Source organism: Mustela nigripes, chromosome 16 (genome assembly GCF_022355385.1).
Source record: "Mustela nigripes isolate SB6536 chromosome 16, MUSNIG.SB6536, whole genome shotgun sequence".
Lineage (NCBI taxonomy): Eukaryota > Metazoa > Chordata > Mammalia > Carnivora > Mustelidae > Mustela > Mustela nigripes.
In genome coordinates this window covers 23,372,197-23,385,500 of record NC_081572.1, presented here as the reverse complement: position 1 = coordinate 23,385,500, position 13,304 = coordinate 23,372,197, and the positions used below count along the sequence as shown (strand labels likewise).

The window sequence follows — 13,304 nt, the reverse complement described above, 5'->3', positions numbered from 1 at the left end:
GCAGAAGCTTAACCCACTGAGCCATCCAGGGGCCCCCGCTTTATTTCTTGGAGGAGCGGTTCTGTGGAGTCTGATGTAATGTAAATGTCTCTAATGTAAATGGAACCTGACATTTAGAGCACCCACTATGTGTTAGACATTTCTATTCCCACAACACAGGGGAGAGATATTACCCCTCTTCCAGAGAAGGAAGTTAAAGCCAGGACAACGTAAGGTCACGCAACTATTTAATGACCAAGTGGGGACTGGATCCTAGTCTGTCTGACTCCAAAGCCCATTACTCTATGCTATAAGCTCCTTGGGAGCAAGCAGTGCTCTGATTCATCATTATACATCTCATGGGAACTCAAACAGCACTTTGCACATGGACAATGCTTGGTAAATATTATTGATTTGAACTATGACCTGACTCCCTGAATATTTTTAGTGCTGTGGCATTTAAGATGTGCCCAACTTTCTCAGAAGAAGCCATTCCACTCTGCTTGATAAAAGACGTGCTCTTTGGGTTCAGCAATGGCATCAAATGTACTAAATGTAGACAGGCAGATGGAAACATGAAGGTAGAGTTTGCTTTCTTCCTTCAGGAGATTTTTTTTTTTAATTTAATAATCCCATCAGGAGTGTTAACAAGTCATACTGCCGTCAACAAAGAAACCACCCAACATAATCTCCCGCGCAGTTACCATCAGAGATTAATGGAAATAAGACTGCATTCCAACTGAAACCACCCTCTTTTCATTTTTCAGGAGTATAACGTGTATGGCTGGTGGGTTGGAGAACTGAACAGCCTCATCGGTATTGTTCCAAAGGAGTATCTCACCACTGCCTTTGAAATGGAAGAAATATGAAGCCCAGGTATCAAAACGATGGCCAGTAAATCCATTGGTCATGCCTTCATCTCTCTGTGAGGGATAGGAGAAGCCAGTGGAGTGGCTTTTCCTTACTTCCACAAGCGACACTAACGATTTACCACTGAAAGAAGGTGAAGCTGGAGCTGTTTTTCCTAAACTGGGGAACTGTGTCAGTTAGGATTAGGTTCAACAACATGTGAAAGGAAACTAAAAAAAAAAAAATAATAATGATTTAATTAACATAGAAATTTCTTTTTCTCTTCTAAAAAAAATCTGGAGGTAAATGATCCAACGCAACCAGTTTCCAGATATCTTCTCTTTTTGCTCCACTGTATGGGGGCAACATTCCAAAGCTTACCCTTATGGCCCTAGATGGAGGCTCCGGCTCCAGCGATCATGTCTCTACACCCTACCCAGCCAGAAAGATAAAAATGAAAGGAGAAGGGCACACCCACTTGTTTTAAGGACATTTCTTACATTCCACTGGCCAGAACTTGAGACAGACAGACTTATTCTAGGTGGAACCTGTGTCCAGCTTAAAAGTGGAGAGGGGAGAGGGTTCACTAATAAATTAAAAAGGGGAAAATGAATATTTGGGGATAACTAGGAATTTTTGTCACAAGGATGGGTCTGACTTTCTTTATCCTCAGTTCTCAAAGCCAGAGCACCATTTTCCCAGGTATTACGGGAATAGGGTTGGCCAAGACTAGGAATCCAGTATGAGGATTCCTATAGAACATAATCAAATTTACCTTCAGGTAATAAAGAATATGGCTCGCTTTTTATGAGAAAGAACCACATCAGAGAACAGCGGAGGGAGTGCCTCCTTTGGGTGGGTAGCGTTGGTGCCGAGTGGATTTTGTTTAGAATTAGGATGGTGACGGAGGGCACCCAAGGCTAGCATGATGTCTCTAGCTCCTTCTTCTGGCCTGAAATGGGAGCAGCCTTTACTGCTGGGGGTGAAGGATGACTTGCCTGATGGTGACACAAACTATCCTTGGAATCTTCCAGACCGGGGCCCACTCTAGTGTCAGCCGCAGCTGAGTGGATTCATTTAGGAGGATACATAAGTATAGATCTTACTCTGCGATGCCCTTGTACAACCAGAAAGCACCAGCTTGGGCCTGTCGCTCAAGGTTTGACTTTATGATGTTCCTAGTAAGGATTCCATTTCCTGGCCATGAACGCAGAAGCAATGGAATTTTTCTGTCAAATCTAATATAGTTACTCTACTTCACTTTGTCATTGGCTTATTGACACAACTGTTTATCTCTCTCTCTCTTTTTTTTTTTTTAATATTTTATTTTTTTATTTGACAGAGAGAGAGAGATCACAAGGAGGCCAAGAGCAGGCAGAGAGACAGGGGGAAGCAGGCTCCCCTCCGAGCAGTGAGTCTGATGCGGGGCTCGATCCCAGAACCCTGGGATCATGACCTGAACCAAAGGCAGAGGCTTAATTCATTGAGCCACCCAGGTGCCCCTGTTTATCTCTCTTTGACCCAACAATTCTACAGCTAGGAATTAATCCTATAGCTACACTTGCACACATGCAAAAGGATTACACACAGGGGCCTGGCTGGCTCAGTCAGTGGAGCGTGTGATTCTTGATCTCGGGGTTGTGAGTTTGAGCCCCATGTTGGGTGTAGAGATTAATCAAAAACAAAATCTTAGGGGTGCCTGGGTGGCTTAGTGGGTTAAAGCCTCTGCCTTCGGCTCGGGTCATGATCCCAGGGGCCTGGGATCGAGCCCCACATCGGGCTCTCTGCTTGGCAGGGAGCCTGCTTCCTCCTCTCTCTGCCTGCCTCTCTGCCTAATTGTGATCTTTGTCTGTCAAATAAATAAATAAAATCTTAAAAAAAACAAAAAGATATACACACAAGGCTACTTGTCTATAATAGCAAACCACTAGAAAGAGAACTTGCCAAGTAACTATAATACATTCATGGAATTAAATACTATGCAACAATAAAAAAAAAGAAAAAGAAGGTCTCGGCATAATTATTGGTAAGAAAGAAAAAAAGTCAGCAAAGAAAGGTAGGCCTTCTCATAGATTTATGTGAGAAGGGAGTCAGTCTCCAAGGGCACCTGGCTGGCTCAGTCCATACAGCATGCAACTCTTTTTTCTTTTTTCCTAAAGATTTTATTTATTTATTTGACAGACGGAGATCACAAGTAGGCAGAGAGAGAGGAGGAAGCAGGCTTCCCGCTGAGCAGAAAGCCCGATGCAGGGCTCCATCCCAGGATCCTGGGATCATGACCTGAGCCGAAGGCAGAGGCTTTAACCCACTGAGCCACCCAGGTGCCCCAGCATGCAACTCTTGATCTCAGGGTCATGAGTTCAAGTCCCATGTTGGGTGTAGAGCTTATTGGGAAAAAAAGGTGGGTGGGAGTCTTCAGTTGTTTTTGTGTGTAGAAGATCTATCTGGAAAGACAGAGACAATAGCACTGGTTGCCTCCAAGGACAAGTCCATGACTGGGTGGATAGGACAGAGACACTCTTTACTTTGTGCCCTTTTATGCCATCTTTGTTTTGAATCATAAAAGCAAATTTATGTATTTTTCCTCCTTTAGGACCCATATCCTTTTCTCTGGCCTGCCATTATGAAGAAAACAATCATCAGGAGTTTCTATTCCCTACCCCAGCCACCCCACCAACCCCATGGACTCTTCTCTTTACTGATGAGACCCAAGCTTCTGATACCTGGTAGTTACTGAAAACCGCCAGTGAGACCAGTGGAAAAAGGCACAGTCAGCAGATCTGTTAATACACCTGCCTTGTCATAGCTCATCCCACCTTTTTTTTTTTTCATCCTTCCTTTAAACATGTCCACACATCCACTTCTGCCTTCTCCCCAGGCTTGTCACAGAGAAGGTAAGAGCAGAGGAAAACTTTGGAGGAGGAAGTTGCTAGTTGTTTCGTCTGATTAGAAAAGCATAAATAAACATCATACTTGGTTCCTAGAAGTGTGTGATAGTGTCACATTGTTTTTTTGCAGTGGTCTCAAAAAGGCTGGTTTTGGCTGGGCCTTCCTGCCACCTCTAGGCAAAGCAGAAAAGGATAGCCAGGGGCGCCTGGGTGGCTCAGTGAGTTAAAGCCTCTGCCTTTGGCTCAGGTCATGATCCCAGGGTCCTGGAATCGAGCCCCACATTGGGCTCTCTGCTCCGTGGAGAGCCTGCTTCCTCCTCTCTCTGCCTGCCTCTCTGCCTACTTGTGATCTCTCTCTGTCAAATAAATAAATAAAATGTTAAAAAAGAAAAGAAAAGGATAGCCAGAGAGAAAACAAAGCCCAGACAGAATAGGGGGCTTGCAATTATCTTCCAGAGCAGAATCATCTCTGGACCCTGAGCCTGCCTGCTTTGTTTGGCTTCTCAGACTTCTTTTGGCTGCCTACTTGGTGGTTTTTCCTTATGTGCTCAATCTCTGAAATGAGACAAGGCTAGGAGCAAGTCCTTGGAGTCAGCACATTGGAGAGTTCCTTCCTGGCCCTCTGCTCACGACCACACTGTGTCTGGCATCACAAGTCCCAGGCAAAGGCCAAGAAAGTGTTTTGGGGAGGAGTTCGCTGTGCACAGCCCTGTTCCTCTTCCTGCAGTCTCACGTTATCTGTGGCTAAAAGAGGCAGCCAAACATAGTGGTTAAGAACCTAAATTCTAGAAGCAGACAGCCTGAGAATAAATCCCAGTTCCCCATTTACTAGGGGAGCAAGTTACTTGACATTTTACATAATGCCTCAATTTCCTCACCTTAGAAAGGGTGTAGTCCATTTCACTGGGTCATTAGGAAAATTAAACAGTCAACACATGTAACATACTTGGAACAATGCCTGGCGCATAGTAACTGCTCAGTAAGGGTCAGCTATTATTATGGCCAGACTCGCCATGTGAGAAATTTTGAAAAATGGGCACGAAGCAGCTATAGAAATTTTCTCTTCAGAACTGCCTACTCAGGGGCGCCTGGGTGGCTCAGTGGGTTAAGCCGCTGCCTTCAGCTCGGGTCATGATCTCAGGGTCCTGGGATTGAGTCCCACATCGGGCTCTCTGCTCGGCAGGGAGCCTGCTTCCTCCTCTCTCTCTGCCTGCCTCTCTTCCTGCCTCTCTGCCTACTTGTGATCTCTCTCTGTCAAATAAATAAATAAATAAATCTTTAAAAAAAAAAAAAAAAAAAAAAAAAAAAAAAAAGAACTGCCTACTCAGAGCAGCCCTGAATCGGCAGTGGCCTTCCTCAGCTCTGTAACAGCCATCTTCTAACCCTGCAGTAAGACACCCATTTAACTCACCAAAAGAGAAAAACTAGAGACCAAACGAGGATGTTTCAGTGCATTCAAGCTTCTCAAAAGATTTTTCTGCCAGCCATTCATTTCCAGATTTTCTGACCCAGGAGCACCAAAAATCAAAACAGAACCAAAAAAATACCGGAAGGTTTTTGTGTATGTGATGGATAAGGAGGTAAGGAAAAGGGACAAGTAAGGTGGGGGAGGGAATAAAAGATAAAAGGCAATACCGAGTTGGTAATGCGCCCTCCCTTTACACAGGGTGCTAAAGGAGACTGAACCACTAGGTGGCAGCAGATGAGCAGACGAACCAAAAACAACCAATTGCCTCTCCTTTTAGGAGCCCTTGCACCAATCCAGACCTACAGGTAAGCACAATGGACGTTGTTCTAAAATGGTTAACAGAGGAAGCAAACAGAAACCCCAACCTCTTCCCAACTCCCCCTGCCATCCGTGCCCCAGAGTGGCCCCTGCCTTAAAGAACCCCCCGGGACCCAAGGCTGGAAAGGCTGATGGCTGAGAGGGGAGAACAGTATTGTCCCACTGCTCTGAGTCGGGGAGACACGCAAAAAGGGGACACCAGAAGAGGAAGAGTAGGTATCCAGGCCTGGTCAAAAGGGGGATGAAAAAGGAGCAAGGTCAAGGTAACTTCTCCACTCTGCACAGTTCAGGTACCGCTCAGTATCATGGTCATTGGCTTCCAGCGCTTAAAAAAAATTCCCTTAGTGCAATAGTCCCTTCTAAACCTAAAAGCCTGCGTATACCCATATCACTCGCCATTCTATGGAGGCCTCCAGCAGCCCCATCAGCTGTAGGGTAGCCACCACTCCGATCTCTGACCCTGCTAGCTGGAACACCCCTCAGGAAGAGAAACCAGATTGGCCCTAAAAGATACAAACAAACGGACTCATCCCACTGTCCACCGCCATGGGCTATCTTTGACCTTGTTACTGGCAGAAAAAGATAAGAGCAAGTCTGATGGGTTGATAAGACTATCTCCAGGCTGAAGGGCATCCTCTGAGAACATTCTACGACAGAGTTTTTGGAAGCACTGGGTTCCTACAGCCTCTCTGAAGCGAAGCAGCAAAACTGCTCTCCACTTCGTTCAGCAGCCACTATCTTTTTTTTTTTTTTTTTAATTTTTTTGACAGACAGAGATCACAAGGGGGGAGAGGGGGGGGGGGGGGGGGGAGCAGGCTCCCCGCTGAGCAGAGAGCCCCCAATGCGGGGCTCAATCCCAGGACCCTGGGATCATGACCTGAGCTGAAGGTAGAGGCTTTAACTGACTGAGCCATCCAGGCGCCCCCAGCAGCCACTATCTTAACCAACAGCTTCAGAAAGCAACTGGCTAATCGGATTACCACTTCTGTGTTTGACCCCACTAACCAAATCCCCACCTTAGTGCCTGCGACTAACTGGATAACCGGAGCATGAGACCACATTAACCGACCACAGTGTTAACCAACCACAGCGTCTGTGGCTTCTTAATAGCCACTGATTGCTCTGGCATCTGACATTGGAGAGGGAGGCTTTTTGCCTCTCCTGATTTTATGTAAAGGAAGGAGAAAAGAAAGGTGAGGTCCTAAATTTAAGAAGCAAATGTATAGGGCGCCTGGGAGACTCAGTCGGTTAAGCGTCTGACCCTTGGTTTCGGCTCAAGTCACGATCTCAAGGTCACGAGCTCTGCACTCCTGCCGGGAGTTTGCCTGAGATTCCTTCCCCCTCCTCTCCCTCTCCCTCGGCCCCTCCCTTCTGCTCCTGAGCCTCTGCCTCCCTGCGCATGCTCTCTCTCTAAGATAAATAAACAAAATCTTAAAAAGAGGAAGCCCCAGCAACAAAGTAGAAGGGCACCTGGCCAGCTCAGTGGGTGAAACATGTGACCCTTGATCTCATAGTTGTGGGTTTAAGCCTCACATGAGGTGTAGAGATGACTAAAAAAAATAAAATTAACCAAAAAAGCAGCAAATGTGTATCTGCCTTTTACAGATAAATGATAATTTACCGAGCACTAGCTGATGTCCAATGGATGATCTGACCCGGGGTGGGCACGGTTAGGCCTGCGTTGTCCACGCTGGTATCTGAAAACACTAAATGCTCTGAAAGCAGTCTTTCAGCTCCGTCTCCTTAAAAATAACTGTTTTCCCAGTGTGGCTTCTTTGTCATCCGTATAGCAGAAGAGCACAGACATTGCTTTGCAACCACCTCAATACTAAATTTCCCCACTGTTGTATCTCTGAGAACTCCGTACTTAATTCAAAACCAACTGCACCTTTTCCTCTGGCAAATAAAAATGGGAAAGAGAAGGGGGTTCCTATTGCTTCTCCTTCCTGAGACCCAGACTGAGACCCATCTGAGAGAGCAATGCCCAAAGGTGTAACCGACAGAGATGCCCGCGCTCCCGCTGGAGACAGAGGCCTCGTGAGGAACTGCCTAGATTTCGCGTTCTCATTCCCTTTTCAGCCCTTCAATTTGCCCAGTTGCACCACCTCATGGGTCTCGGGGTCTTTGAGAATGGCAGAGCTGAGGACCTGAAAGGGGTGGCCTTGGACAAAAATCACAGGAAGTCTGCCGGGGAAGAGCAAATGCAGTGAGGGACTCTGGAAATTCTCAGTCCGCTGCTTTGCGTCTTGAATCAGTCGAGTTGTGCCGCCGTTAGACACGTCCGGTGACACATTTTCAAATTCTGCATTCCATGCCCGGCACTTGCGTCACAGCAAAGCAGCGGTGTCCATGCAAGGAGCGAGAGAACCGCCGCCCCCCACCACCACCAGTGGCGGGGGTTGTGGGGGGAACTCACCCCTGCCCTAAAAACTGGTCAGAGAAGTATAGAGTTGAAGAGAAGCAAGAAAAGAAGGCAAAGTAGGAGTTTTTTTGTGGTGGGTTTTTTGTTGTTTTTGTTTTTTCATCTTAAGAACGAAACTCTCAGATGGGAGGGACAGAGGTGCTTTCATCTTTGGCCACCAGGAAGCCCTCCCCACAGATCTCCCCCTGCCACCCCAGAGGGGCTTGGAAGGATAAATCTTACGTGGCTTTGACTTGCTAATTCCCGAAGCCCTGCGAAATCTGTGGCGCTGCCTTTAGAAAAAGCAGCCGTCTACACAGAGGATTATCCCCGCTACACAGCCCAGTGGTTCGGACTCATTTTCTAGTTTGTAGATTACCTAGTCCCTTGCTCCTCCCCCTTCCCTCCTGCCCTGCTATTGCCTTCGGTGTAGAATTTACCAGAGATTGGGTAGGGAGTTTCAAACTCTCAACTAAAAAGAGATTTTTCTTCACAGGATTCAAATTGTTCTATTTCCCTGTGCAAAACTAAGTGTTCAGAAAATATGCCTCTTTTGCTGGGGGGGGGGGGGGGGTTGTTGTTGTTATTAGTAGGAACCGATGACCATTCTTTTGCAACTCATTAGGATTCAATTAATGATACACTTTAAGACGCAGCCCATTTTGTACAAAGTCTTTTATAAATGCAACGCCTCCCCCGCAAAAACAAAACAAAACAAAACAAAACCAACAACAATGGTATTAGAGGAAACTGAAGTAGAATGAGTAGGGTGACCATATAATTTATTTTCCAGAGATGCTTTTGAGACTGAAAGGGAGAGTTATTGGTAATTGATGCCAAGACCGCAGGTGTAAACCAGGATCAGGGGTCACCCCAGAAATCAGGCAAAATGAGCTGTCCAGTCACATGGGGAGCGGGCAGTAGAGAGACTACCAGGCTCTCCGGGTTGCAACATTGGGCAATGTGCCTTCTAATGAAGACCTCCCCTGCCGGCCTGGCTCCTAGGCAAGCCCTGCCAATGAGGCTTTCTTTCCCTGATGCCCAGGCTGCTCTGAGAGGCCCAGTATCTTTGGCATCACACGGCTGCTGGGGCTGGCCGGCTGTCAGCCGCTGTGTGTGTGTTCAGTTCCCTCGTGGGGCCCCATCACAGCCTGCCACCCCTCCATCTGGCAGGGGGCCATGGAGGGAAGCTCGCTTGCAGCACGGGGCGACAGTATGCCACTTCCTTGCCTCCTGTGACAGGAGTGAGTTCCAAGAGGCTTCTAGTGCTGGTCCTCAAAGAGGGCATCTGGTTCTACCGCAGACGCTCTTAACCTGATGGTGAGCAGCTGGGCCTCTCTTGTGCCCATCATCAGCTCACGGAACAGAAAACAGGCCATAAACACTCCCCTTTCACCAACGGTCAGCCGGCCTGGCATCTCTCTACCATGAAGCCCCCAGGCGGCACCTGCTCCCACCTACACGTACTGGACGCCTCCCACGGGGCCAGGCGGTGGGGCTGACTGTGGGCGTCCTCTGCCTGTCACTGGCACAGCCCACCTCAGGGCAAATGCCTAGCATCTGGAGACTGTAGATCATCTTGAAGGCAGTGCAGGGGAAGGTGGGAGGGGGCGGCAGTGGGGGCGGTGCAAAACTTGGAGCTTATTGTGTCACCTGTGAGTGCCAACTCCCTCAACCTGGCACTCCTGGGGCCTGGCATTTGGGGCCAGGTAACTTTATGTTGTTGGGGACATGGCGGTATGTTCAGCAGCACCCCTGCTCTCAACCTACTAGATGCCGGTAGTACCCACCCCACCCCACCCCTGCCCTGTGCTGACCACCAAAGCTGTCTCTAGGAATTGCCAAGTGTCCCCTGGGAACAAAGTCACCCCTGTCTCTGGGGGTCATTTGTGTGTTTAGGACCAAGCTTGGAGAAACTGCCCTACCTTCTAGAAGTTTGTACTTTTAGTCACTGGATTATAGCACTGGAGAGAGGCTTACTGCTGGGTTGGGAAGACCCAGAGTAGAAATGCCATGGATTCCTCAGGGTTTAACACTCTGCAAACCACAGCCCAGGGGCCACAAGCCCCTGCAGACATTTGAGGGCCTGCAGAGGCACAGATTTGCACCACAAAAATGGTATTTTGGGTATTTTCGAATGAGTAAGCCCAGAATTGCCAGGTTAGAGAGCTGCAGGCCACCAAGTCCCTCACATCTAGAGCTCTGTGGTTACACTCCTTGTTTCCCTTTTCCGTGGCAGAAATCTTAAAAGGGGAGCCCTGAAACTCTTATCAGGACCTAGTGAAATGCCGTGTTCTGCTTCAGAGCAGGAGACCAGGGGTGTCACCCCACGGAGAGGGCAGCAGCTGCTCCCGGGAGCTCTGGTTCCCCATGCCTGGCACTGGTGCAGGCTGGTGCGGGGCTGACTGCAGCCCTCAGGCAGAAGTAGGGAGGCTCAGGACAGATGTCACTTCCCAGTGGCTGCGGCCATTAACCTTCCTGCTCCTCCACGTTAGTTTTGAAGGGGAAGTTTTCTTATACAATGTAACTCCTAGGAGCTTTATCAAGAACCAAAAAAGTAAAACCCAGCCAAAACCCACGGCCTTCTCGGGAGGCCAAGATAGGACGAGGGGTCCATTGCCTTTGTTGGTTTTGCCTGCACCGGCCAGACAGCAAGGCCATTGGTGGCCCTGGTGCCAGCCAGAGCCCTGACGATTCTGCCTCCCATGGGCCCCGAATCCGAGGCACCTGGAAGGGTTATTAGCAGGATTGGAACTCATCCCTCTGCTGGGACTAGATCATAATTACAGTAATTTTCTAACAGAGCTGGGCAGTAGGACTGTTTAATCAGCATCTGACTCCCTTGTGCTCCCAGCCCTCATCACTCAAGGAGAGGAGTGGGCTGGCTCTTAAAGAGACAGTGCCCGCCTTCCAGCGCTTCGAACAGATGTGCCCTAATTGGTAGAATATATCTAAGTCTCGTAGCTTATAGCAGGCAGGTTGCATTGCCTCCAACAAACCGCCTCGGGCTCTCACTATTCTGGGCCTTCTGCTCAAGGGACCTGGGTCAAGCTTCTGGTAGGCCTGGCTTCTCACATCAACGTAGCCTCCCGGGGAAGCACATACACAGGGCTGGGGCACTTATGGAAAGATCTAAACTAGCTGGCCCCTTCGATATGGATGGTATGAAGGAAGAGGTGCTTGGCTGAAGGTTGGAAGTTGGGACATACAGCCGCAGATAAGGAATTTTGGCTGGGGTTTTTCCCATAATCCAGAGATTGCGGAAGCATCTCATGTTCCTGCCTTCCATGGGGGGGGGGGGGGGGGATTAAAAAAAAACCCTTAAAGACTTTCAGACAGTCTCTGAATTCTCACACTTTGGCTTTCCCATCCCTCCCTATTATTCCTGCCCCTTTCCCTGCTGAGTAAGTCCCCCTTCATTTGCCTCCTCCTGTGCTGGTGGAAGTGGACCAGGCCTCCCCCGAATGGAAGGGATGGAAAATCATTCACCTTGCTCATTGACTCGGGAGCATTCTGTCTCCTAAAAAGTGTGGCCTTTGTGCATAAACTGTCCATGTTTACTGTATCTTGAGATTTGAGGTTCCAGCTTTTAACTCCAGATCTAGCCATTTCTAAGGTGCAACTGGTTCTTGCCAAGAAGTTTTTTCTCTAATAACATGCTAGGACTGGCTCGTGCCACCCTGTTGGGAAGTCAAATGCATATTTGGTCTTTACAGCAGCTCCTGAAGGAGTTCTGTAGAGCCGGGAGTGAATGAGAAGAGGTGAGTAGTTGAGGGGGGTGGTGCAGAATGAGGAAATGAGAAGAGGTGAGTTGGGAGGGGGGCTCCCGAGGCGGGCTGAGGAAACCCTCAGGAAAGAAGGGATCGTGGTAAGGAGGATGGGAAGGGGGATGCTTCTCCACAATTCAGAGAAAGTTTGCTTTGAGCCAGGTGATGCCCTCTACAGAGCTGAGTCCCTGCAGGCAGAGGGCTGCCGGGAAGCTTGTCTTAGGATCTGTGCCCAGGCATGACTGAGGAAGTCACCATCCCACCCCACGCCCGGATAGGCTTGGCTTTGGCTGCGTCTCTGCGGGCGGCTCCCACATCACCGCTCCGGTCTCTGAGGGAATGTTCCGGGGGTCCCCCGTGAGGCAGGCCAGGCGCTGCTCTGTTTCCGTCTCTACCCTCAACCCCACTCCTCATCCTCCTGGCCCACTGTCCTCCCCACGCCTCGGGTGGGAAGAATAGCCAGCGAGAGCTGAGGTGTGAGAACAAATTCGTGAACTTCAAGTCCAATCAGGTTGTCAAAGAGTCATGATGGACTCCCAGACCCACCTGCCGGAGTGGGACTGGTCAGAACACAGGACTGCCGAGGAGCTCAGATTTCTGAGAACTACTCTGAAGAGCTACTCGAGTGGACTTCAGTAGTGGGTTTATTCTGGTTTAAAAAAAAAAAAAATCTGGGGAGGAGGGCCGCCTGGGTGGCTCAGTGGGTTAAGCCTCTGCCTTCAGCTCAGGTCATGATCTCAGGGTCCTGGGATAGAGCCCCGCATCGGGCTCTCTGCTCAGTGGGGAGCCTGCTTCCCCCATTCCTCTGCCTGCCTCTCTGTCTACTCGTGATCTGTCAAATAAATAAATAAAATCTTTAAAAAAATAAAAATTAAAAAATCTGGGGAGGAAAGAAGCAAAAACCTCATCTTACAGAGTGGGGAAGTGACTTCCATGAATGTGCTCTCCCAGCATCTAAAAACATGCTTCATAGCGGCGCCTGGCGGGCTCAGGCCACAGAGCACAAGACTCTTGATCTTGGGGTTGTGAGTTCAAGTTCCATGTCAGGGGTAGAGTTTACTTGAGAAATAAACGAGAACATCCATTTTAAATTAATAAAAACATGGTTTTTATAAAAACTACCCTCAGCTCAGCTTTGTTTCCTCAGTTAGAAAAGGAGTCTACTACTTGACTTGGCCTCTTCACTGGCCACTGAGGCAAGTAAAGTGAAGAAAACAGAGGAGACTTATCTTTAAACAAGACCCCCCCCACACACATACACACACCCGCTGCCACCAAACAACGTGAGACCCCTGAGCATGGGACCACTTCTCTTGGGTAACAAGACGACCAGCCCTGGGCCACAGAAGTGGCGGTCAGGTGGTGACTAAATCAGGCACAGAATCCACCTGGAACCTAAACCCTAACACGAAAATACTTCTGTGCTACAAAAGCCGAGTGCAGCTCAGCCAGCCACCGTCCCCAGGAGCTTCCCACCTTCCCTACACAAGTCAGCGGCCATGGCCGCCAGCCCTTCGAGCACACAGGGACACAGCGAAACGCGAAACCAATGGCACCGCCTGGATGGGGAGAAAAATTCAGCTTTGCTCTCTTCCCTGGTAACTCTAAGCCCGTGTCAGGAAAACTCTTCCCTT

At 48.8% G+C, this 13,304-nt stretch overlaps 1 protein-coding gene across 1 annotated transcript in view; it reads left to right on the top strand.

Moving 5' to 3' along the window:
* Positions 1-3,814, top strand: part of SKAP1 (src kinase associated phosphoprotein 1) — a 281,368-nt gene extending 277,554 nt beyond the window's left edge. The window contains exons 12-13 of the mRNA XM_059380247.1: positions 747-855; positions 3,422-3,814. Coding sequence (XP_059236230.1) covers positions 747-848 — 102 coding nt within the window. The 3' untranslated portion in view covers positions 849-855; positions 3,422-3,814. The remainder of the gene's footprint in view (positions 1-746; positions 856-3,421) is intronic.
* The last annotated feature ends 9,490 nt before the right edge of the window (positions 3,815-13,304 follow it).